The 27,689-nt window shown below is 46.7% G+C and overlaps 1 protein-coding gene across 1 annotated transcript in view; it reads right to left on the reverse strand.

Annotated features, from left to right (window-relative positions):
* Window positions 1-27,689, reverse strand: part of SHANK2 (SH3 and multiple ankyrin repeat domains 2) — a 303,970-nt gene that overhangs the window by 21,502 nt on the left and 254,779 nt on the right. The window contains exons 16-19 of the mRNA XM_083163796.1: window positions 10,888-11,023; window positions 8,168-8,248; window positions 7,861-7,872; window positions 6,255-6,275 (exon numbers count right to left, since the gene is read on the reverse strand). Of these exons, the coding sequence (XP_083019922.1) occupies window positions 6,255-6,275; window positions 7,861-7,872; window positions 8,168-8,248; window positions 10,888-11,023 (250 nt within the window). The remainder of the gene's footprint in view (window positions 1-6,254; window positions 6,276-7,860; window positions 7,873-8,167; window positions 8,249-10,887; window positions 11,024-27,689) is intronic.

The following is a 27,689-nucleotide window of genomic DNA, read 5'->3' on the forward strand; positions in this document are numbered from 1 at the left end:
CGATTCCTGACCGCACACTACTCCTCCGCTACCGGAGACAGTACACAGCCAGCCGCCAGACACAGAGGGGCCCGATTCCTGACCTCACACTACTCCTCCGCTACCAGAGACAGTACACAGCCAGCAGCCAGACACAGAGGGACCCGATTCCTGACCGCACACTACTCCTCCGCTACCAGAGACAGCACACAGCCAGCAATCTACCAAAATAGTACAGGGCGCTGAAGTGACACGCTAAACATTTGAAATCAATAAAATTTATTGGGTACACATCTCATATTAAATATTATGTAAATTTACACAACTATAATCACATTAAAACACACACAGAAAAAAAAATTAAAAAATTAAAGAAATAAACAAGCAAAAATAAATAATAAGGTGAAAAAAAACATTAAATCAAATTATGGGGGATTAAATAATAATTGAAGATCTTTAGGTAGGTATATAAATAAGTATGGAATTTTAGCTGGTTGATTTTGAGCTAAACACGTTTCTCATGAGTGAGGGGTCAGCCTTAAATGAGGCATGAGGCACTGTCCAACTTATAGTGCATTTACCCGCGTCCGGGTTTTATTGTACAGATGTCTAAAGTGCTGGAGCTTATTGTCAGGTGTAATTTTCCAAATGTCAGTTGTTATAGCTGAATTGCTTTGGGCCAGTCACTACTTAACACACAGCGCATCCAGCGCTATAGTACACTAGTTTTGTCCAGAAGTGTATGATAAATAGAGGTATATTACCCGTCCCAGGCAAGCGGCTATTCAGCCTGAATGGCGCCGCTGCGGGGAAGCTGGAGAAGCGCGGTTTTTCTTTTGAAGGGCTGCGCCGCTCAGGGCTGGTATCGCGGCTTCAGTTGGAGGTGCACTTGGCGCCGGTGCTTCTCTCCAGCCTTGGTGTATGGATCGTGGCCTCAGTCTCTCCTGGCGGCAGTTTGCCGTAGCTCGCTAGACTCTCGTGGAGCAGCCACACCTGGGGACTCTGCCACAGTTCCAAGTGTGCTGCTGATTGATGAACCCACGGGTCAGGCGGTTGAATGGAGGTAGCGGGCGGCCAGCTTCTAGCAAGGACTCCTGTGGAAAACGCGTTTCTCCGCTCACAGTGCGGCTTTCTCAATTCCAGAGACTCTGCCCTGAGCCCTGAGCGGCGCAGCCCTTCAAAAGAAAAACCGTGCTTCTCCAGCTTCCCCGCAGCGGCGCCATTCAGGCTGAATAGCCGCTTGCCTGGGACGGGTAATATACCTCTATTTATCATACACTTCTGGACAAAACTATTGTACTATAGCGCTGGATGCGCTGTGTGTTAAGTAGTGACTGGCCCAAAGCAATTCAGCTATAACAACTGACATTTGGAAAATTACACCTGACAATAAGCTCCAGCACTTTAGACATCTGTACTAAAAAACCCGGACGCAGGTAAATGCACTATAAGTTGGACAGTGCCTCATTTAAGGCTGACCCCTCACTCATAAGAAACGGGTTTAGCTCAAAATCAACCAGCTAAAATGGCTGTATGACTCTGTCCTCCAAAAGCGATAATGCTACTTAGCAGAGGCACACCGATCCTTCCCAAACCATGCACATTTTAGCACCTATCCTTCCATACAGAAAGATGTGACATACCCAGGTTCACTTGACATTGAAAGCAGTTTTGTATTCCTAACCAACGGCGCATAAGTAAAAATGACACAAGGTTGCTTATTGTGAAGTACAGAAATACATTACTGCAATGAATATATATATACATATATAGATATATCTTTCTATATCTAATATACAGTGGCGTAACTATACATTTTGCTCCCCCCTGCCAAAATGTTTGTGGCGCCCCCCTCCAGGCATAATGAAGAAGCTGAAGCAGGAGAGAGGAAGAGAGACCAGCACCCATTCAATGCACTGACATGCTGCTGCCTGCCGCTGCCCGCTGACATTCCCCAGTAACACTCGTACACAGTCCCCTGACATTCCCCAGTAACACTCGTACACAGTCCCCTGACATTCCCCAGTAACACTCGTACACAGTCCCCTGACATTCCCCAGTAACACTCGTACACAATCCCCTGACATTCCCCAGTAACACTCGTACACAGTCCCCTGACCCAGTAACACTCGTACACAGTCCCCTGACATTCCCCAGTAACACTCGTACACAGTCCCCTGACATTCCCCAGTAACACTCGTACGCAGTCCCCTGACCCAGTAACACTCGTACACAGTCCCCTGACATTCCCCAGTAACACTCGTACACAGTCCCCTGACATTCCCCAGTAACACTCGTACACACTCCCCTGACTTTCCCCAGTAACACTCGTACACAATCCCCTGACTTTCCCCAGTAACACTCGTACACAATCCCCTGACATTCCCCAGTAACACTCGTACACAGTCCCCTGACATTCCCCAGTAACACTCGTACACAATCCCCTGACCCAGTAACACTCGTACACAGTCCCCTGAAATTCCCCAGTAACACTCGTACACAATCCCCTGACATTCCCCAGTAACACTCGTACACAGTCCCCTGACCCAGTAACACTCATCCCCTGACATTCCCCGGTAACACTCGTACACAGTCCCCTGACATTCCCCAGTAACACTCGTACACAGTCCCCTGACATTCCCCAGTAACACTCGTACACAGTCCCCTGACATTCCCCAGTAACACTCGTACGCAGTCCCCTGACCCAGTAACACTCGTACACAGTCCCCTGACATTCCCCAGTAACACTCGTACACAGTCCCCTGACATTCCCCAGTAACACTCGTACACACTCCCCTGACTTTCCCCAGTAACACTCGTACACAATCCCCTGACATTCCCCAGTAACACTCGTACACAGTCCCCTGACATTCCCCAGTAACACTCGTACACAGTCCCCTGACATTCCCCAGTAACACTCGTACACAGTCCCCTGACATTTCCCAGTAACACTCGTACACAATCCCCTGACATTCCCCAGTAACACTCGTACACAGTCTCCTGACATTCCCCAGTAACACTCGTACACAGTCCCCTGACTTTCCCCAGTAACACTCGTACACAATCCCGACATTCCCCAGTAACACTCGTACACAGTCCCCTGACATTCCCCAGTAACACTCGTACACAATCCCCTGACATTCCCCAGTAACACTCGTACACAATCCCCTGACATTCCCCAGTAACACTCGTACACAATCCCCTGACCCAGTAACACTCGTACACAGTCCCCTGACATTCCCCAGTAACACTCGTACACAGTCCCCTGACATTCCCTAGTAGCACTCGTACACAGTCCCCTGACATTCCCCAGTAACACTCGTACACAATCCCCTGACTTTCCCCAGTAACACTCGTACACACTCCCCTGCCATTCCCCAGTAACACTCGTACACAGTCCCCTGACATTCCCCAGTAACACTCGTACACAGTCCCCTGACCCAGTAACACTCGTACACAATCCCCTAACTTTCCCCAGTAACACTCGTACACACTCCCCTGCCATTCCCCAGTAACACTCGTACACAGTCCCCTGACATTCCCCAGTAACACTCGTACACAGTCCCCTGACCCAGTAACACTCGTACACAATCCCCTGACTTTCCCCAGTAACACTCGTACACACTCCCCTGACATTCCCCAGTAACACTCGTACACAGTCCCCTGACATTCCCCAGTAACACTCGTACACACTCCCCTGACATTCCCCAGTAACACTCGTACACACTCCCCTGACTTTCCCCAGTAACACTCGTACACAATCCCCTGACTTTCCCCAGTAACACTCGAAAACAACCCCCTGACTTTCCCCAGTAACACTCGTACACAGTCCCCTGACATTCCCCAGTAACACTCGTACACAGTCCCCTGACATTCCCCAGTAACACTCGTACACACTCCCCTGACATTCCCCGGTAACACTCGTACACAGTCCCCTGACATTCCCCAGTAACACTCGTACACAGTCCCCTGACATTCCTCAGTAACACTCGTACACAGTCCCCTGACATTTCCCAGTAACACTCGTACACAGTCCCCTGACTTTCCCCCGTAACACTCGTACACAATCCCCTGACATTCCCCAGTAACACTCGTACACAGTCCCCTGACATTCCCCAGTAACACTTGTACACAGTCCCCTGACATTCCCCAGTAACACTCGTACACAGTCCCCTGACATTCCCCGGTAACACTCGTACACAGTCCCCTGACATTCCCCGGTAACACTCGTACACAGTCCCCTGACATTCCCCGGTAACACTCGTACACAGTCCCCTGACATTCCCCAGTAACACTCGTACACAGTCCCCTGACATTCCCCAGTAACACTCGTACACACTCCCCTGACATTCCCCAGTAACACTCGTACACACTCCCCTGACTTTCCCCAGTAACACTCGTACACAATCCCCTGACTTTCCCCAGTAACACTCGTACACAACCCCCTGACTTTCCCCAGTAACACTCGTACACAGTCCCCTGACATTCCCCAGTAACACTCGTACACAGTCCCCTGACATTCCCCAGTAACACTCGTACACACTCCCCTGACATTCCCCGGTAACACTCGTACACAGTCCCCTGACATTCCTCAGTAACACTCGTACACAATCCCCTGACATTCCCCAGTAACACTCGTACACAGTCCCCTGACATTCCCCAGTAACACTCGTACACAGTCCCCTGACATTCCCCGGTAACACTCGTACACACTCCCCTGACTTTCCCCAGTAACACTCGTACACAATCCCCTGACTTTCCCCAGTAACACTCGTACACAACCCCCTGACTTTCCCCAGTAACACTCGTACACAGTCCCCTGACATTCCCCAGTAACACTCGTACACAGTCCCCTGACATTCCCCAGTAACACTCGTACACAATCCCCTGACATTCCCCAGTAACACTCGTACACAGTCCCCTGACATTCCCCAGTAACACTCGTACACAGTCCCCTGACATTCCCCAGTAACACTCGTACACAGTCCCCTGACATTCCCCAGTAACACTCGTACACAGTCCCCTGACATTCCTCAGTAACACTCGTACACAGTCCCCTGACTTTCCCCCGTAACACTCGTACACAATCCCCTGACATTCCCCAGTAACACTCGTACACAGTCCCCTGACATTCCCCAGTAACACTTGTACCCAGTCCCCTGACATTCCCCAGTAACACTCGTACACAGTCCCCTGACATTCCCCGGTAACACTCGTACACAGTCCCCTGACATTCCCCAGTAACACTCGTACACAGTCCCCTGACATTCCCCAGTAACACTCGTACACAGTCCCCTGACATTCCCCAGTAACACTCGTACACAGTCCCCTGACATTCCCCAGTAACACTCGTACACAGTCCCCTGACTTTTCTGCCATACATCTGTAGACACCTGAGCGGGGATGAGGACAAACCTCTGCTACACATCTATCTGCAGAGTAATCGTGTGATTCCCTAGAGTATAATAATACTAACTTATCCCTAAGACACTGGAATCGATCAATCTGACCAAGAAAGCGGTAAAATCCCTCCTGTAAGAGATTTGTATTCTCCTTTCCAAGGGAAGTAATGTAATCTCCCGCAAGGCTATCCATTAAAGTGACGTATCGGTGGATTAGATTTATGTGACAATGGCTTTATTGTGGCGGTGGCGGGTACCGTAACTCTGCGCGGAGGGAACCAGCAGTAGATACAGTATGATGAAGTTACTTTTGTTTAATGACCCCGAGAACATCTATATAAAATATCATCAGCTCAGTCAGACAGGCCCAAGCTTCCTACACCACAAGTGGCAGTGTCCAGCAGGGTGAGGGGGTGAAAAGGTGTCGGCCAGAGTGCAGGGGTACCCACGAGTCAGCCTTGCCCACCTTTCTCTATTGGAATAATGTTCTTAGCCTGTATATTAGGACATGTATCAGTCATAGATGTCCTCTTAATGCTTAGTGTCTCTTTTCCACCTAAATACTTTAACTCCTGATGAACCTAAATTAACAAGACAAGTTCAGATAGGTTACAATGACTGTTTCACCTTATTTGAGACCTATGAGGTAGTATGGTATGGATTGAATTGGATCTCCCAGGTTTTCAGCTAATAGGATGGCACTTTATTGGGGAAAAAGATGAAAGTAAATGATCAAAAGTCGAAGAGAGGACAAGATACAGAAGAAATGAGATTATAACGAAGATCCAACATGTTACTCAAGCAGCCAACCCGGCTACCTCTAGGGGCCACAGTGTTATCGGTGGGATGGACAGACGGAACATTCTCGCTTACCCTTCTTTTTCCGGGACGAAGCTTGGAAGCAGAAAGAAAGATCATATATAAATTGAAGCCAAGAAACATGACGTAGGAAAATGCTGACACAGATTCACTAGTGGTCGATCAAGACGTACAAAGAGATCACCGGATTCACATAAATTCACAAAATAACGAAACATTTCTATTACAAAGAACCGCTTTGATCTCTTACAAAACAGATGACTTTAATTGGAATTGTAAAAAAATTACTAAGTGCCTGATTCAGACCTGCATGCTACCGTACACTCGGAGCCTAGCGAGCAGCTTTAACGCCCCCGGGAACGCACACCCCCACCAGCCGGATCCCCTACAGGTTGACCCCAGGAACACATGCTTAATTCCTTGTAACCCTAAAGAAAGTGGTAAATCTTGCCAGCAGAAAAAAGTGCTGGATCTCTTTCCCATTGGTCCGAACCCAAATGCGTGCACCTCTTATCGGTGATGTATGACCCCAGACCAGCTTTGCTGGATGTTGTAGTATAGTAATGACATAACTGCGTAGAGGGGCGGTAATCCGGTAAGGAATGAATAGAGGTGCATTAAAGGGACTGTGGAGGGGTCAGTCTATAACCTCTTCCTCTACCCATCAGCCACCGGCCACAGCACAATGCGTGAACGGTATGGGTTCCACCCAACTGTACACCCCCCTCTACGTGACAGGTAATTTTAACCCCCAATCTTCCTGAAAGTAATTATTCTGTTTAGAAAAGTTGATAGTTTTACAGTAATATATCAACGTTTGATTGCAAAAAACCCTCCAATCATTGTAAGCATAGCCCCATTGTATTGCCTCTGATCAGTCGAACGCATGAGATTCCAGGCATCTACAAACTGTAATGGCACAGAACTGCAGCAGCTGACGAACAAAATCTAACGTATATATGTAACAAGGGGCAGTGGTGCTACATAATAATAGTCCGGTTGACAGTTACAAGATTGACACAGCGGTGGGGGCGGAGCCAGTAATCATGATGAGCTTCAAACGTGATAAAATGGAGAGTGATAAACAGCCAGCCAATCAGCTTCGGCCTGACATTTTCCAAACACAGTCTGTGACATGGCAGGTAGGAGCTGATTGGCTGGCTGTTTACATTTTATCACTTTTGACGCTTAGTGCATCTGGCCCTTAATCTGTTTGGTTGTTACGGGCAATATTCCATCTTAGTAAATTTACCCCCAAGAGCCTGTGATATTACGGATATCAAAAGTGCAATCAATCACGTTCTCATGAATAATCTATACCATTCCATTGGAGAGAATTAAGATAACGGGCCAGATGTACTAAGGTTGTAAAGTGATAAACTACTAGCCATTCAGCTCATATCTTTTAAGCCACAGGCTTGATTTGGGGGGGAAATGACAGTTAGGAGCTGATTGGTTGGTGGTTTGACACTTTTTTAAGGCTTCATACATCTCACCCAAAATCTGGCAATAAGTTGGACTGAAATACATAAACCCAAGCACGATGTGACTATAATCTGTATGAGCCCTGGGCACAGGGGTAATGAATGTTGGCACTGTACAGTTTGGCCACAGTTCTGGACGTAGTATTGTCCTTCGCCAGCGAGTCCCGAGTTCTTACCTTTGTCCACTGCTGAGAGGGCCCAGGAGTTTAAGATGAGAGAAAAGTTAGACCACCAAGTAGACTGGGAAAGTGTAGAATGGATAAAACACAGCACAAAGCAGGTTCCCCCGCAGGCAGCAAAGGCACATCACAAACACAAGGCACATCACAAACACAAGGCACACACAGAGTACCAGACTCATGCATAGTCGTGCATCATTCCCAGGCCAGCCGCTACAATGCTGGTACTCATAACGGCAATCCAAGCCTCCCACCCCTCCCATCTCCCCGGGCACTGGGCATGCCAATACAGTGACACCCTTACCAAATTCTTCCAGTTCAGAGGTCATAGATTTGGACCGCAAGGACAGTGCAGTGGTGGGAGCCCGCTTCGGTGGTGGAGGGGCTTTGCGTTAGAAAGAAGGACATGCATATAGGTCAATGACATGAGGCCCATTCACCAACAACAAGACAGAAAAATACGTTTAATGGTGGTTGAAGCAAATTGTCCCTAATATTCTGGTGAACAAATTGACCTATTTGAGACACAACTGGCACATTTAGCCCCACCCCATCTACAAGCCACACCCCTTTTAACCCAAGTGTTTCATTGTCTCACCAATCACAAAGCACATGCTGCATTATCGATCGTTAACTATCCGCTCCCTAGTCTGTAGCTGCACAGATGACGGAGTGGGGCGTTAATGAGCGATATTGCTCATTTTACCACTTAGTTTGTACGGGGCTTTAGAAAATGATAGACAGAATCAGACTAGTTGCTATGAGTTACATCAGCTCTATGGCTTTTAATGAATTGGCAGGCCATTTACAGGGCCAAATTTAGAATACTACCACTGTGGCCCTAATATAAGTTGGTTCTGTTATTGTCACTTTATAAACGCTGGGTTATGCTAGTGCTTCGCTCTCTTTACACTGTGCCGACTTCAGTGGACTATCCTGATGTCCCTACTTTGAGGACGTGGGTCTGTAGATTAGCCCTACAGCTTCTGATGGTGCGGCTTAGTGACGCGGCTATACATCACATGGCACATTCCGCCAGCCGTGGAATTGTCCCATTGGACGAGCAGCACAACCAATGGGACGACGCAGCCACCCAATTCTAGTCAATTGGGTGGGCCTGAGAGTACACGCTATACGAGAACGGATTACATTGACCGATATATTGTATAGTGTGTACCCAGCTTTACGGATGGCCCAACTCTTCCAGTGGACGTGGCCTTGTTCCCCATGGGATATGACCGAACCGTGTAATGATCTCATTACTCCTTCTTGTGTTCACTGTTCCGAATCTTACATTCCACAATGTTGGGGAGGTACGGATAAGCCTGAGGGGATGATTGTTGATACATCGGGCAGCATTGCATCCTCCATAGTAACCTATGGGAAAAGCGGCTGCGAGCGGTACAGGAGGTATCGCAGCAGTGCCCGGACACAGGCAGCATGAGACATATCCATTGTAAAAGGTCCGTACAGACGCTCATGTCTCGATAATAACAAGTTCTGTCAGTCAGAGCTGAAATGGGAATACAAGGTGGGATCGAGGGCTGCAGGAGCTGATCAGCGGCCTCTCTGTGGTATTGTCCAGCTGCTTGTGCATTGGATAAAATGCCATTACGCATGTTGTGGTCATGAAGTGATTTCCCTGGTGGACACTGGGCATATTAGCTGTGTCATATCTCTATCGCTCCCACTGGATTAGTTGCCTTATTGCTTTCTGGCACGGAAAACAAACTGCGCGTCTCTGCTCGTTACCATAGTGAATTGTACAGAAAATAGCTTTGGGAACGAACTTGAAAAACAAAACAAAATAATACAGATGTAGTGGGGGGGGGGGGGGGGACATGCAGCAAGAATCACAGTTTCATTAAAGCGCACTTGTTGCCTGGATGCATCAGAAGCAGCCATTTTGTGTCCAGGTGATGTCACCAGATCCTAATAAGTCTACAGGCTGCATACTTATGGATTTTACCTCAGCCCACAATATGGCTGCCCCTACTGTGTGTGAAGGAGACAAACTACCAAAAATAAAACGTGAAACCGCACAGCCAGGTATTAAAGAGCTGGATACCGCATCCAGCCAAAATACACACTATACAAAGTTAGGCGAGTATTCAATTAGGATTTCCGCTACATTGTTTGCAACACTGATTTTTTTTGGGTAGGGCTATTCAATTAACCCCTGTTTTTCCCATTAGTAATAGTTTTAGATTTTTGCCTCTGCGATCGGGAAAAAAGCATAGTTATCGCGGATTTATTGGCAGGTGAAATAAAATCAGCCATAAGTTCCGGCATCGGGTGGCTAATTGGATAAGAAAATCAGCAGTGGTAAGTTACCATGTCTAATTGAATACCTAGTCACAGAAATCTCCAGCCACCTACCTCATGAGATACTTAGGGCCTATTTATCATCCTTTTGATTTCTTTACATTGTGTAGAGACAGCAGCTTCTGTACAGTATGTTATGTATCGCTTCTATGTACTAATCGTCTGATCCTTATGTACTAAACGTCAAATAGATGTTTTATGCCTATAGAGGCATTCTCCTAGGAAAGGGATCTTATGGTCCCTCTCCTGCAGCCTTTGGTAACTGGCAGCATCACAATCTAGGGAGAACTGGAGAGGTTTGGCTGCAATTCTCATATGCGCCAGGTTCCGGAATTGACCCGTTACCATACGCCATCTGGTATAACAATAAACACGAAACACTGTACTATGTTGCCATAAATCAAGCACTTATTTTCATTGTCTGAACTAGGCTTAAAAAAATAAATAAGCAAAGGAATCTGAATTAAAAGCGGACAAGTCCTGATCCCAGGTTTTCCTAAAGCTAACACAATGTTCTCATAATCAAGGAAAACTGATTAGTGGAGAGAGGAGGATTTGCATATTATAATTGAGAATTGTTCTAATAATGGAGAGACAGATACCGGGGGAAAAAGAAAACACTTTATTAATTGGTAAAGGCATATTATAAATAATATTTTCATATGAATAAATGTACGAAGAGAAGAGACCGGACTGTACCTTTCTTCCTGGCCGTATCATCTGGGTCCAGACTCCTGGTGACCGTCACAACCTTGAGGACGAGATGGTTGCCCCCATGCCTGATCATGTTAACCACTTGCCTGTGCCCCACTTTCACCACGTTCTCATTGTTGACCTGTAAAGAAGCGGATTTGTGTTACACACGCGTGGCACAAGAACGGGTTACAATTTGTACATGGACCATCTGTGGACTACAACAGAATGACACGTCCTGGTCTCTAATGGATCATAGTGGGGAGATTTGTTTCTTAAACGCCGTCCTTGGGACTCCAAACAGGTCATGTTTTCCAGGTCACCTGCGGATCTGTAAAATATTACAGTAGGTGATGCACAGTGCTCCTGCTGGGTGACCTGGGAAAATGTGACCTGTTTGGGCTCCTTAAGGACCGAGATTGGGAACCACTGGTGTAGATGAAAGACAGAAAACCTATGGCTGACAATCAGTTGTCAGATTACAAGTACAAGTAGCATTTCCTGGGTGTGTACTCATGTCCCTCCACCATTGGGGTGGAAGCTACAGTAGGCATCACCGCTTTCGGCATGGGGCAAGCATTGCCCTCCAAACCTCAAACCCTTTCCATCTCCCCATTGTGGCTTATCCTTTGTGCACCTCAGGTCGCTCTAAATTGGGGCCGGGCAGGTGGGTGACCAGGCTTAGTAGCCCCAGTTGTATTCTGCCCTTGGTTTAATGGCATCCGGTCAACAGTCACTAGATCAACCACTAATGGTCAACACCTAAGAATAGTTAACATACACTAGGATGACATTGAGAGAAGGCCGACACCAGCAATAATTTCACATGAACATCATGTGTGATGATTGTGTAATAGATGTACAGTAGTAGCCTAAGCCTGTGTGTGTAATAGATGTGCAGTAGTAGCCTCGGTCTGTGTGTGATGAGTGTGTAATAGATGTACAGTAGTAGCCTCAGTCTGTGTGTGATGAGTGTGTAATAGATGTACAGTAGTAGCCTAAGCCTGTGTGTGTAATAGATGTACAGTAGTAGTCTTGGTCTGTGTGTGATGAGTGTGTAATAGATATACAGTAGTAGCCTCGGTCTGTGTGTGATGAGTGTATAATAGATGTACACTAGTAGCCTTAGTCTGTGTGTCATGAGTGTGTAATAGATGTGCAGTAGTAGCCTAAGCCTGTGTGTGTAATAGATGTGCAGTAGTAGCCTCAGTCTGTGTGTGATGAGTTTGTAATAGATGTACAGTAGTAGCCTCGGTCTGTGAGTGATGGTTGTGTAATAGATGTGCAGTAGTAGCCTCAGCCTGCGAGTGTGATAGATGTGCAGTAGTAGCCTCGGTCTGTGTGTGATGAGTGTGTAATAGATGTACAGTAGTAGCCTCAGTCTGTGTGTGATGAATGTGTAATAGATGTGCAGTAGTAGCCTAAGCCTGTGTGTGTAATAAATGTACAGTAGTAGTCTCGGTCTGTGTGTGATGAGTGTGTAATAGACCGAGGCTACTACTGTACATCTATTACACACTCATCACACACAGACCGAGGCTACTACTGTACATCTATTACACACTCATCACACACAGACCGAGACTACTACTGTACATTTATTACACACTCATCACACACAGACCGAGGCTACTACTGTACATCTGTGTGTGATGAGTGTGTAATAAATGTACAGTAGTAGTCTCGGTCTGTGTGTGATGAGTGTGTAATAGATGTACAGTAGTAGCCTCGGTCTGTGTGTGATGAGTGTGTAATAGATGTGCAGTAGTAGCCTCAGTCTGTGTGTGATGAGTTTGTAATAGATGTACAGTAGTAGCCTCGGTCTGTGAGTGATGGTTGTGTAATAGATGTGCAGTAGTAGCCTCAGCCTGCGTGTGTGATAAGCGTGTAATAGATGTGCAGTAGTAGCCTCGGTCTGTGTGTGGTGAGTGTGTAATAGATGTGTAGTAGTAGTCTCGGTCTGTGTGTGATGATTGTGTAATAGATGTGCAATAGTAGCCTCGGTCTGTGTGTGATGAGTGTGTAATAGATGTACAGTAGTAGCCTCAGTCTGAGTGTGATGAGTGTGTAATAGATGTACAGTAGTAGCCTTGGTCTGTGTGTGTAATAGATGTACAGTAGTAGCCTAGATCTGTGTGTGTGATGAGCGTGTAATAGATGTGCAGTAGTAGCCTCGGTCTGTGTGTGATGAGTGTAATAGATGTACAGTAGTAGCCTCGGTCTGTGTGTGATGAGTGTGTAAGAGATGTGCAGTAGTAGCCTCAGTCTGTGTGTGATGAGTGTGTAAGAGATGTGCAGTAGTAGCCTCAGTCTGTGTGTAATGAGTGTGTAATAGATGTGCAGTAGTAGCCTCGGTCTGTGTGTGTGATGAGTGTGTAATAGATGTACAGTAGTAGCCTCAGTCTGTGTGTAATGAGTGTGTAATAGATGTGCAGTAGTAGCCTCGGTCTGTGTGTGATGAGTGTGTAAGATATGTGCAGTAGTAGCCTCAGTTTGAGTGATGAGTGTGTAATAGATGTGCAGTGGTAACCTCGGTCTGTGTGTGATGAGTGTGTAAGAGCTGTGCAGTAGTAGCCTCGGTCTGTGTGTGAAGAGATGTGCAGTAGTAGCCTCAGTTTGTGAGTGATGAGTGTGTAATAGATGTGCAGTGGTAGCCTCGGTCTGTGTGTGTAATATATGTGCAGTAGTAGCCTTGGTCTGTGTGTGCGATGAGCGTGTAATAGATGTGCAGTAGTAGCCTCGGTCTGTGTGTGAAGAGCCTGTAATAGATGTACAGTAGTAGCCTTGGTCTGTGTGTGATGAGCGTGTAATAGATGTGCAGTAGTAGCCTCGGTCTGTGTGTGATGAGTGTGTAATAGATGTGCAGTGGTAGCCTCAGTCTGTGTGTGATGAGTGTGTAATAGATGTGCAGTAGTAGGCTCATTCTGTGTGTAATAAGTGTGTAATAGATGTGCAGTGGTAACCTCAGTCTGTGTGTGATGAGTGTGTAATAGATGTACAGTAGTAGCCTTGGTCTGTGTGTGATGAGCGTGTAATAGATGTGCAGTAGTAGCCTCGGTCTGTGTGTGATGAGTGTGTAATAGATGTGCAGTGGTAGCCTCAGTCTGTGTGTGATGAGTGTGTAATAGATGTGCAGTAGTAGGCTCATTCTGTGTGTAATAAGTGTGTAAAAGATGTGCACTGGTAGCCTCAGTCTGTGTGCGATGAGTGTGTAATAGATGTACAGTAGTAGCCTCGGCCTGCGTGTGTGATAAGTGTGTAATAGATGTGCAGTGGTAGCCTCAGTCTGTGTGTGTGATGATCTTGTAATAGATGTGCAGTAGTAGCCTCAGTCTATGTGTGATGAGTGTGTAATAGATGTGCAGTGGTAGTCTCTGCCTGTGTGATATGCGTGTAATGTACAGTAGTAGCCTTGGTCTGTGTGTGTGAGGAGTGTGTAATAGATGTGCAGTAGTAGCCTCAGTCTGTGTGTGATGAGTGTATAATAGATGTGCAGTGGTAGCCTCAGTCTGTGTGTGATGAGTGTGTAATAGATGTGCAGTAGTAGGCTCATTCTGTGTGTAATAAGTGTGTAATAGATGTGCAGTGGTAACCTCAGTCTGTGTGTGATGAGTGTGTAATAGATGTACAGTAGTAGCCTCGGTCTGTGTGTGATGAGCGTGTAATAGATGTGCAGTAGTAGCCTCGGTCTGTGTGTGATGAGTGTGTAATAGATGTGCAGTGGTAGCCTCAGTCTGTGTGTGATGAGTGTGTAATAGATGTGCAGTAGTAGCCTCGGCCTGCGTGTGTGATAAGCGTGTAATAGATGTGCAGTGGTAGCCTCAGTCTGTGTGTGTGATGAGCTTGTAATAGATGTGCAGTAGTAGCCTCAGTCTATGTGTGATGAGTGTGTAATAGATGTACAGTAGTAGCCTCAGTCTGTGTGATATGCGTGTAATGTGCAGTAGTAGCCTTGGTCTGTGTGTGTGAGGAGTGTGTAATAGATGTGCAGTAGTAGCCTCAGTCTGTGTGTGATGAGTGTGTAATAGATGTACAGTAGTAGGCTCAGTCTGTGAGTGATGAGTGTGTAAGAGATGTGCAGTAGTAGCCTCAGTCTGTGTGTGATGAGTGTGTAATAGATGTGCAGTGGTAGCCTCAGTCTGTGTGTAATGAGTGTGTAATAGATGTGCAGTGGTAGCCTCAGTCTGTGTGTGATGAGTGTGTAATAGGTGTGCAGTAGTAGCCTCAGTCTGTGAGTGATGAGTGTGTAAGAGATGTGCAGTAGTAGCCTCAGTCTGTGTGTAATGAGTGTGTAATAGATGTGCAGTGGTAGCCTCAGTCTGTGTGTGATGAGTGTGTAATAGATGTACAGTAGTAGCCTCAGTCTGTGAGTGATGAGTGTGTAAGAGATGTGCAGTAGTAGCCTCAGTCTGTGTGTGATGAGTGTGTAATAGATGTGCAGTGGTAGCCTCAGTCTGTGTGTAATGAGTGTGTAATAGATGTGCAGTGGTAGCCTCAGTCTGTGTGTGATGAGTGTGTAATAGGTGTGCAGTAGTAGCCTCAGTCTGTAGATTCATCACACAGGCCACCTATGCATTGTACGACACTGAGTACATCACTGTCAGAATTGGGTGGACAGTGTCCACTTTAAAAACACAGAAAAGCACCACATTCAGGAAAAGTCCTCGGAGGGTAACACAATGATATAGTTATTTCATCGTAAGTACAAAAACAACCATCTGGGACTTTACATCATTGGCAGATAATTACTACGGTATATGAGACACTTAGGGGTCAATGTACAAAGATGGGATGTTGTCCACAGCAACCATTTACTTAGCACCTTCTAGAAGATAATAAATAGAATTTATGGGCAACATCCCATCTTCAATAGAGCTCAAATCTTAAAACGACCCCTTACAATCAGCAAGTCGCAGATGATCTGTATAAACCACATGAACACTGTAGGTGCGGGGACTAAAGGTGCGTTTAGCCCTGTCCTGCCCGCCTCCTTTTATCTTATATAGTAGGCACGTATAGTGCTTCCTCTGTAAAAGCTGTAACGGCAGAAAGCCCCCCCCCCCACCCCAGCCCTGGCCCCCATGGCCGGCTTATCACTGCTTGCCTTGGCCTCCTCCTGAAGCACAGAGCAGGTAATGGATGCAGAGAACGGGAAATATGCTGCACACTAAGTGGCTTTCTGCTTCAAATGTTAAATAACATAATTTACCATAATGATGCCGACAGATGGCCCGCTGCAGAGGCAATGTATCACTTATTATAGCGAGGAACCCGCGCGTCTGATTAATATTCTGTTGATTTATTGCAGAACGGTAATATATACAAAGCTACAAGCGCAGCTTCTATCGCCAGCATTAAACATGACATTAGCAGGCCTCACGCGACTATCTCTTACAGGTAATTACGTTATATTATGCGCCCAGTCAAGCACTAGTTCACGACCCTTGAAATGTAAGCGGCTGTATAGGCCTATGTATTAACCAGCAGAGATGCGCAGGCAACAAACGCAAGCTCTGCGGCGATTGCTTCTTTCGCTGCTGCTTGTGGATTATTATGGCACGCCATGGCAACAGAACCGCCATTGGCGTTGCGGGTAGGGTCAAACTGCGGGTACTTGGACGCCCTGCGAGCTGGAGACAAGCTGCGGGGAGGGGGGGGGGGGGGGAGTCGTGCTGCTCGGGGGTGGGTGGGTTCCCAGCATGTAGTTGATACCACCGATAGTCTGGCAAAATCGGTAACCAGGCTCTGTGCCGGAACAGACGTGCCGATAAATCGGTGTTCAACCTGTAGAGGAAATCATTTGTATGTCTGTGACGACACTACCCCTACGTTTGTGTGCCACATTGGTCCTGAAGTCTCGGGTATAAACGGTAGTTAGCTGTTGTTCACAAAACATTCGGCTTAGTTTGTTATTCAGCGGGTTTCGCCAATCTGCACGAGCTCAAAAACTGCGGTCAGTTTCAGCAGGCAGCGGTCTAATGCGGGAGAATTCCACTTATCATTGCAGGGGTATGGTCCGGGCGACACAGGCTTGTTCAGACTGTTTGGGGGGGGGCGAACGTAGATGGCTGCCCTACACCTGGCTTTGCAGACAGCGGGCTATCGGAGTCATGCGATCAGTTATCATTGAATCGCGGGGCGGGATCAGGCATGCGGGGTGGCCTTGCACTGTTCTGGGGAAGTCTTTGACATGGAGGGTTATTCCTAAAACCTGGACTGTTGGGGTAGCTTCAGGACCGCATTTGAAAGCCATACACCTAGGTGATGCAAGAATCATTGAGGCATGACTCCGCGGGGAGATGACACAGTGGCCAAATATTTAGTTTTCAAATTTACCAATGTTTTACGGGACGAATCGATTTGATACACGGGCCTCATACTCTGCAGACATACATAGGGCCTTATTCTGGTGGACTCGCCTGGGCGCAAATTCGCACCCTTGCGAGTCATCCAGAACCCGCTCGGCCAATGGTGGTACACCCGCCCCCATGGATGTTTTACATAAACAACCATTCGCATGCCAGTGGGAAAACCTCCCCCATCTTTCGATGGGAAAGGCACGCGCATATGTACCCCCCCCCCCCCCCCCACTCACCAGGCAGGGAGCAAACACATTAAGCGCCAAGTTTGCACGCTCACATGCGCAGAAATGCAGGTGCATACGCAAAACATCGGTCCCCCTTGTGAATTCGCATCCGAGCTAATGAACCAGAATAAGGCCCATAGTTCAATTGGTGGACTTTGACATGACTAGTGATGTCACAGTAACGTGACCAATTAAATCGCTGGCCTGTAGAATGGCAACAAAAGGTATTTGCTCCATTTTCCATTACATTTTACTGTAACACCCAAGATTCAGACTGGATTTATTCAGAATATTTATTTTTTCAATTTTAGATCAATGGAGAAATAGTCTGAAAAAAAGTAGATATCTATTGAAAACTTTTTTTCTCCCTTAAAATTAATTGCAAATAAAAATAAACCGTTCTTGATTACATAAATATTCATCACTCCACCTGCGTTATACCTAAAATGGAACCTGGTGCACCCAGAAGTCCCCAGAGGTCCCATAACTGAATCATTTGAGTCTGTGTACAGTAAGATTTTAAATTAATTTTGAATAAACTTTATCAGGGATCAGAGTTAACCCACTACGCTCACTGACAAGCAACAATCAAAACAATATAAAGGGGATACCAAAGGGTGACTTTCATAATCCCAGAAGTAAAATAGAGGCAGGGTCCATAGCAGCCAATCCAGTCATATGTAATATTTGTCTAGTACAGTGTAGAAAATTATACCCAGAATCTGATTGGACAACTCCACTTTGACATTGATCAGGGGCCTACACCAAAGGCCATATTGGCTAATATCAAGGATTTCCAAACTTTTTTAAATCAAGCCCCCCCCATGGTATCAGAATGTGATCCACGACAATCCTAGGTCAAAAGTTTGTGTCGTATGTCATCTTTAGGTTTACTTATGTAGTGAGGGACAAGATGTTGCTTCTGTTTGTCCACATATTTTATTATTGCCAGCTCCAAGCAATGCTTTTGCCAATTATATTGACCATAACTTATTTAGGTTGGTCCTGGACCACCAACCTGAGGCGCCCCTGCAATGGTCCCGACTTGGCAGGACCAGGTGCCATGGCGCACATTGTGAGAACCACCGGCTTATATACAAGATGTAACGGAATCTGTTGCGCTATATAAGACGCTGCAACGGAATCTGCCGCGCTATATAAGACGCTGCAACGGAATCTGCTGCGCTATATAAGACGCTGCAACGGAATCTGCTGCGCTATATAATACGCTGTAACGGAATCTGCTGCGCTATATAAGACGCTGTAACGGTATCTGCTGCGCTATATAAGACGCTGTAACGGAATCTGCTGCGCTATATAAGACGCTGTAACGGAATCTGCTGCGCTATATAAGACGCTGTAACAGAATCTGCTGCGCTATATAAGACGCTGTAACGGAATCTGCTGCGCTATATAAGACACTGTAACGGAATCTGCTGCGCTATATCAGACGCTGTAACGGTATCTGCTGCGCTATATAAGACGCTGTAACGGAATCTGCTGCGCTATATAAGACGCTGTAACGGAATCTGCTGCGCTATATAAGACGCTGTAACGGAATCTGCTGCGCTATATAAGACAATGTAACGGAATCTGCTGCGCTATATAAGACACTGTAACGGAATCTGCTGCGCTATATAAGACACTGCAACGGAATCTGCTGCGCTATATAAGACACTGTAACGGAATCTGCTGCGCTATATAAGACGCTGTAACAGAATCTGCTGCACTATATAAGACGCTGTAACGGAATCTGCTGCGCTATATAAAACACTGTAACGGAATCTGCTGCGCTATATAATACGCTGTAACGGAATCTGCTGCGCTATATAAGACACTGTAACGGAATCTGCTGCGCTATATAAGACGCTGTAACGGAATCTGCTGCGCTATATAAGACACTGCAACGGAATCTGCTGCGCTATATAATACGCTGTAACGGAATCTGCTGCGCTATATAAGACCCTGTAACGGAATCTGCTGCGCTATATAAGACGCTGCAACGGAATCTGCTGCGCTATATAAGACGCTGTAACGGAATCTGCTGCGCTATATAAGACGCTGTAACGGAATCTGCTGCGCTATATAAGACGCTGTAACGGAATCTGCTGCGCTATATAAGACGCTGTAACGGAATCTGCTGCGCTATATAAGACGCTGTAACAGAATCTGCTGCGCTATATAATACGCTGTAACGGAATCTGCTGCGCTATATAATACGCGGTAACGGATGATTAATGTCTTAAAGTGATGCGTCTAAAGTGTTGAGCAGTGAGGCATTAAACACACATTAGTTAAAACAGCAGGCAAAGGGTTACAGGGTCTCTCATATACTTCTTCTTGCGATTGTTTGGACGGGAGTACATCGGACGTCGCAAGTAAAATTGTACATATGTGTACGCGCAGAACGGTCGTATGTTTTGGACGGCCGAACGTGTATTCGGTCGATCGAACGGTCGCAAGAAAAAGGAAATTGTACATATGTGTACCCAGCTTATGACTCCTATATTATGGCAGGCCACATCCATTTTGGCTTCTGAAGATCCGGGCTGCATTGTGTGAAGTGAGGGGCATATATTCTATTGATCTGTCTAGCAGCTGCCCTGCCTATATCAGGGTAATCCTGAAAACCGAGTGCTCTCACGGCTTGCTATTCTCTGGACCTGTAGGCCATGGCACTACCTCCGCAGGCCAGAACAGGTGAAGATAGCTTGGATGCTTTCAGGAGTGAGATTCACCCCCTCAGCCTCATAACGATTTTGTCTGACACCAGGGGTGAGAAATCTCCTAGTTTTTTTTACAGCGGCAATCATTTACACTGCAAAACCAGTTTGATTTTGCAGTGTAAATAATTGCCGCTTTAAAAAAACAACCTGGAGATTTCTTACCAAATCTCTCACATTCTGAATCTCTCATCCTATTAAATTGGACCCCAGATGTTAGGTTATTAGTCTCCTTCCAACACTAATGTCCCTAACTTTTGTGACTTCGCCTGAAGTTGTACTTTATGGCTACCTGTTGCCAGACCTGATTTTGCCTGTAACCTGCCTGGGCCCTCACTTGTTGGCTACCTATTGCCAGATCTGGATTTGCCTCTGACCAGCTTCTGCCTGTGCCTTTTCCGTTGGATACCAATGAACTCAGTGTATCCGACTCCTACTGTCAGGTGCTACCAGCTTGGCTGTACATTCAGTGTTTCCCTACATTCATTCTCCCAGCAGCAGTCTGGCAGGTGTACAGCCTAATACTATGTTATCTACTTGCTCCCTGTTATTACCTACACGCACTGGGCCTAATTCGGGTTGGTTTGTAGTTTTAAGTAATTGCAAAATTACAAATCCCAGCGCTAACATGCATGGGGGAGGGGCGGGGGACTCCAAGTACAGGGCAAGGCCTCCCCACATTGTGACTGCAAAATCGGAACTTCCCCATCTTTGCGGCACCGCTCACGCTGCGGAGCTTATGTAGTGCTGCTTAGCATCATTGTTTGCTCGCCACAACTTAGGTAATAGATAATGGTGTGGACCAATGTCTCCAGAGCAGATTCCTTACGCACGTAGCGCTTAACGTAACTGTCGTAGCGGTGGTCGCAAAGACGAGGAAGTACCGCGGCTGCATGCCTCGCAGCTTCCATAGCACATCCCACATCTGTCCATACACAGCTGCGCTGTATGGACCGTACCCCTGCAACGTTGTGTTGCCGCCCCCCCTCCCTCGTCCCTTAGACTTCGGTCGCCCGCCCCCACAAAAAAATAATAATATATATATAGCAATCCCCACCTCTTGAAATAGTCTTGTCTACACATGAATCTTGTATATATTTGTACTAATCCAGCCTAGTGGAAATATTGCACTGTACCAAGTGGAGGGGCGCCCGCTGTCCTCCCCCTCCTCTTCCTGCTGTCCAAACATTGGGCAGGTCTGACAAAGTCGCTCAGCTGGAGTCACACATATGGGTAAAAATAGCTTTTCAAGAACAGCAGTGGTGCTTTGCTCTAAACAAGCCGTCGCTCACTCACAGACAGAGGCTGCAGTGTGCGCGGCTAATCAATGAGTACAGTGCTCGCGGAAAGCACTTACCTCCCTTTGACGCTTTACAAATTAATAGCGGAATCACTGTAACTGTTGGTTATCTCCATGGCATGGTTTAATCAGGACTTCCAAATACACAGGTGTAATTATTATGTTAATTACTTTAAGAAAAAAAAAAAAAAACATGATCAAAAACATTACTCTGCTAGTGATTCAAAATGAAAAGTATGCAAGGACTTATAAAACCCAATCACACGTTTCATTTTATTCTCATTTCAGCAAAGGAGACCAAAGCTCATTCTGGATTGGTTACTATTTTACATCAGCGCAGAACAGTTCAATAATAAGCAGGAAGTGACGACATAAGCTTATGATGTCACTTCCTGCTGAAACATTGTTTCAGCCAGCCCAGGGAATTCCCTGAGCTCGAGATTGCTGGTGGAGAGGCGCTGCATCTGTCGGGGAATCTCGCCCCCCTTCACTCAGCGGCGGATGGCGGAAATCCTGCCCATCTCTGCTTCAGGGAGGGGGCGGTGGCGGGCTCAGTCAGAATGGGGCGCGCGATCGTCTCGTGCGCCCCCTTCTGGCAGCTGATGGCGATAGAATCGCCAGGAGCAGCTCTAATGAGAGCTGCCCTATCTGTATGTGTGCGCTATATGAATAACTGTAATAAAAAAATATATAACTTAATAAATAATACAAACCAGACAACAGAATAACACAGATAAGAACATATACATAGTGATTATGTACAGGACAGAGGGCCCTGCTCGCTAGCCAATCACATGGGAGAACTAGTTAAAGCACCCGCTCACGGGTCAGACTGGTGAGGTTATAGCAGAACTTAGTGGTCAAATAGACAGACACCACCGCGGGTATAGTTATAACGGGTCATACGTACCTGCCATGCCTGGCTGATTAACATGGCAGTATGTAAAGGCTTCCTGTGTTAGTTATTAATCTGTATTATCTGCTGTAATAATGAAGTAAACTACTGAACAACTCTCGTTCTATCTGGGCATGCTGGGAGATGTAGTTCTGTAACCAAAAGCGTTGCAATGGCTGCCAGTTTTATTTTACCACGCAATCTGAAAAGGTTGCAAATGACTTCTACGACTAAGAGAAAAAAATCTTAACGCGGGATGAACGTGACAATGGAAATGCCAGAGAAAAGGTTCCAGCCGTCCATCAGCTGTCGTAATACAGTCGTTTCCTCTCTTGTGCTTAACCGGAAACAAAGGTCCTGCGGTGTAAGTTCCCTGTACGTCTATGCTGAGATGCCACCGCTACAGGCGCTGTGTAGTGTTTTACATCACAGTGATGCTGCCCATCGCCAGATGGCAGGGAAGCCTGAGAAGCTGGAACGCCGGCACCAGGCCTGTTCACTAGGCTGTGTATACCCCTAGCAAACAGGTCAGCGACGAACGCCCGCCAGCGCCCCCTCGCTAACATGCATGGGGATTTGTACAGGAACACATCCCCTCACATGCGGCTGGGGTGAGATAGTCATCATGAATACAGCTTGAAGGGGTAAAGATACACTGCTTAATCTCCCTGAATGGTCGGGAGGCTCCTGAAAAATCGGGGCACTCCAAGCCCCATGGAAAAGTGGGTCAACTCTCCTGCATCATTGCTCATAACCCCCCCACCCTCCACCAATCCCAGAAAACCGGGATGTCATGTAAAGTGGGCAACCTCTGTAATGTAGGTATTGCATAGTGGGAGGGGCTGTGCTGTGATTGGGTCTCCACGGACTTATGATAGATTGACTCTAGGTCGACAGTTGTAAGGTCGATTACTATTGGTTGATGGCCAAAAGGTTGACATGATGGTCAAAGGGCCGACATGAAAAAGGTCAATTTGTCAAAAGACAATTTGCCTAGGGTGCAAAGAAACCTTGCACCGGCCCTGGCCAAAAGGTCGTCAATATGCCCTAATTGCATGTGTCAATATTGTTACTGTTGACATGTTATCTGTCGATTTAGTAAATTTTGGTAAGCCAGGGTTGCCGACTTTTGTAGTTTCCTCTCCGTGAGAAGCCCGGAGAGGAGACTTTCAGTAGGACTTTGGGGGGGGGGGGGGGGGTGACATCATTAAGCCCCACCCCCTGATGGTCAATGGCCCGATTTGCCGATCTCCGTGGAGAGGGGCGGTGCTAAAATGATGCGTTATGGCACTTTAGCCCCGCCCCCTCATTGGAGATCAGCAGATAGGGTCATTTAAATGCTGCGGTCAGGCAGAGGAAGCCACGATCTGGGGGCAGAGTGGAGGGTTGGCCACCTTTCCGGGGGGCCGGGAGGGGGACCCGATTGTCGTGACCCTCCCGGGCATTCCTGGAGGGTAGGCAACCCTGGTTATACGTCAATGCTTCTCTGCGTATTGGGGTCTCTATTGCCATATATATAGATGCGGGGGGCGGCACCCCGAAAATCAGTATAAGCCAGAAAGCCCAGAGCAGTACACCAGTAATAAGTGTTAGTGTTAAGAAGTCAGAGCTATGTACAAAAGGTGTTACGAAAGTGATGAATGTGTCACGCCCAATACTCAGAGAAGCCTTGACGGACGGCTTGGGGGCTTACCCATGTATTTGCAGATATATGTGACCACGATTTCTGAATTCCACTCAAATGTGGTTTTAAATTATGGTTACTGGTATCATTCAGTGTGCTGGGGGAAACAATGACTTTGTGAACATGTCAGCATTCAGAACAAGTCGGCAATGTAGTGTTGACATTCAGATTGTCGATCGGTCCCCGTATAACAGCCTTTTTCCTCTAGAGAGTGGCTTTAGTGAGCTCTGTGGACACTTATCCCAAACACTGCCCTCAGCCTGGGCTTTTACAACGTTTAATCCTCCCTGTGTTACTCATGCTCCGTCAGGTCCGTGACTTGGCAGGAAGGCATGCAATCTCGGCCTCTGCACTTTGCCTGGCCTTAGAGATTTTATGTGTCATTCTTGGATTCAACAGCGCTTGCAAATTGTATTTCTCTGCTGCAAAATGACTGGGGATCTGCAAGTGGCTACAGACAAGGGGCAGCAGTAATACTGTCAGGTGGATGACTGCTGTCACTGTGATACTTCTGCATATGGTGACGTCACTGGATATTTGGGGCCACATGCATGTGTAAAACGTGGCAGTGCTAGAAGATGACACGCTGGTGGTGAGTGGAACTTGACTTCTGCTCCTCGGGTGACATTATTCACCAAATGACAGACTGGGCTGCAGATACTAAATCCTGATTCAGAATGTCACAAGGATCATTGATTGTTGGAAGTATGTAAAAACCGGACCCGGACTAAACTCCGGACCGCAGGACAGGACATCAAAATCTGCAGTCCGGAGCTTGTAGGGTCCGGTCAGGGGGGTGTCTTGTCCGGGGGGTCCCTGTGATAGGTATCACCAGGGACATGGGGGAGGGGAGATTACAGTCTCTCCGTATGGTCCGGACCGTCCGGTTTTTGCTACATGCCCGGACCATACAGGGAGACTTTATTCTACCCCCCCCCCCTCTACCTGGTGACAGGTGTGACAGGCAGCCCCCCCGGACAGGACACTCCCCGGACCGGAGGCTACAAGCTCACCCATACCCTTGATTGTTCTTTATCCACTAAACAAAGGAGACTGGGAAATGAGGCGAGTGCAGCGTAGTGATGGGACAGTCCCCTGGGGCCACTCCGGTGACCCACCGATCACAAAGTGCAGGCAGTACAGATTGTCCATCGGGAAGTCCTCTAATCCAGTGTTGCGCCACGTTCTGCACACAAATGCACAGCTTGCCCATTATTATACATGCAGTCTCTAGAGCAGTCAAGGGCTTTAGTTCACACAGTCCCCAGTATACAGCTATAGTGGCTGCTTTAGTATCACACAGTCCCCATAGACAGCTATAGTGGCTGCTTCAGTATCACACAGTCCTCGTAGATAGCTATATAGGCTGCTTTAGTATCACACAGTCCTCATAGACAGCTATATAGACTGCTTTAGTATCACACAGTCCTCATAGACAGCTATATAGACTGCTTCAGTATCACACAGTCCTCATAGATAGCTATATAGGCTGCTTTAGTATCACACAGTCCCCAGTATACAGCTATATAGGCTGCTTTAGTATCACACAGTCCTCATAGATAGCTATATAGACTGCTTCAGTATCACACAGTCCTCATATATAGCTATATAGGCTGCTTAAGTATCACACAGTCCCCAGTATACAGCTATATAGGCTGCTTTAGTATCACACAGTCCTCATAGACAGCTATATAGACTGCTTCAGTATCACACAGTCCTCGTAGACAGCTATATAGGCTGCTTTAGTATCACACAGTCCCCAGTATACAGCTATATAGGCTGCTTTAGTATCACACAGTCCTCATAGACAGCTATATAGGCTGCTTTAGTATCATACAGTCCCCAGTATACAGCTATATAGGCTGCTTTAGTATCACACAGTCCTCATAGACAGCTATATAGACTGCTTCAGTATCACACAGTCCTCATAGACAGCTATATAGGCTGCTTTAGTATCACACAGTCCCCAGTATACAGCTGTATAGGCTGCTTTAGTATCACACAGTCCTCATAGACAGCTATATAGACTGCTTCAGTATCACACAGTCCTCATAGACAGCTATATAGGCTGCTTTAGTATCACACAGTCCCCAGTATACAGCTATAGTGGCTGCTTTAGTATCACACAGTCCTCATACACAGCTATATAGACTGCTTTAGTATCACACAGTCCTCGTAGACAGCTATATAGGCTGCTTTAGTATCACACAGTCCCCACTATACAGCTATATAGGCTGCTTTAGTATCACACAGTCCCCACTATACAGCTATATAGGCTGCTTTAGTATCACACAGTCCCCACTATACAGCTATATAGACTGCTTTAGTATCACACAGTGCAGGCAGTACAGATTGTCCATCGGGAAGTCCTCTAATCCAGTGTTGCGCCACGTTCTGCACACAAATGCACAGCTTGCCCATTATTATACATGCAGTCTCTAGAGCAGTCAAGGGCTTTAGTTCACACAGTCCCTAGTATACAGCTATAGTGGCTGCTTTAGTATCACACAGTCCCCTTAGACAACTATAGTGGCTGCTTTAGTATAGCACAGTCCCTGTAGATTATATATATATATATATATATATATATATATATATATATATATATATATATAGGGACTGTTTTAGCACCATGCAGTCCCCCATAGACAGCTACAGTATAGAGACTGCTTTAGTGTCATACAGTCCCCATAGACAACTATAGGGACTGCTGTCGTGTCACACAGTCCCGGAAGACAGCTATAGTGTCTGCTTTAGTATCACAAAGTCCCTGTAGATATATATATAGGGACTGTTTTAGCACCATGCAGTCCCTGTAGACAGCTATAGTAGCTGCTTTAGCGCCACACAGTCCCTGTAGATAGATAGATATAGGGACTGTTTTAGCACCACGCAGCCCCCTGTAGACAGCTATAGTAAGCTGCTTTAGCGCCACACAGTCCCTGTAGATAGATAGATAGATAGATATAGGGACTGCTTTAGCACCAGAAAGTCCCACTAGACGCTATAATGGCTGCTTTAGCACCTTTTAGTCCCCGAAGACAGCTATAGGGACTGATTATCAGAGGGAATACATCAGATATTGTTTTGTTTATTACCAGTTTCGTATATAGCGCACACATATTCCGCAGCGCTTTAATGCTTGAACATTCACATAAGTCCCTGCCCCAGTGGAGCTTACAATCTATATTCCCTACCACATGTACGCGCACACACAGACATTCTAGGGAGCCCATTAGCCTACCAGTATATATTTGGATTTTGGGAGGAAACCCACGCAAGCACGGGGAGAATATACAAACTCTGCACAGTTAGGGCCATTACACCTTTGGCCCAGATACTAAAAGCAGCCACCTTCAGTGGACTGTCTGCAGTTTTTGGATAAATGGGCCCCTTAGGTGTAATTCAATGGGTGTAAAAGAAATAAGCATATTTTTGTATTGAAACGGCCCCTCCCCCAACCACAGCTCTCTCCCTAAGAGCTGACATGTGGACGGCGCCCATTATATGAAGCGTGAATGGCAGAAGTCCCTGGGTGTTCCTGCTGTACATGTCTGTGATTCAGAAGCAGCGACCCACGACCCGCTATCCGGAGAGGCCTCACGATGACGGCACTAACA

Source organism: Crinia signifera, chromosome 11 (assembly GCF_055691185.1).
Source record: "Crinia signifera chromosome 11, ASM5569118v1, whole genome shotgun sequence".
NCBI lineage: Eukaryota > Metazoa > Chordata > Amphibia > Anura > Myobatrachidae > Crinia > Crinia signifera.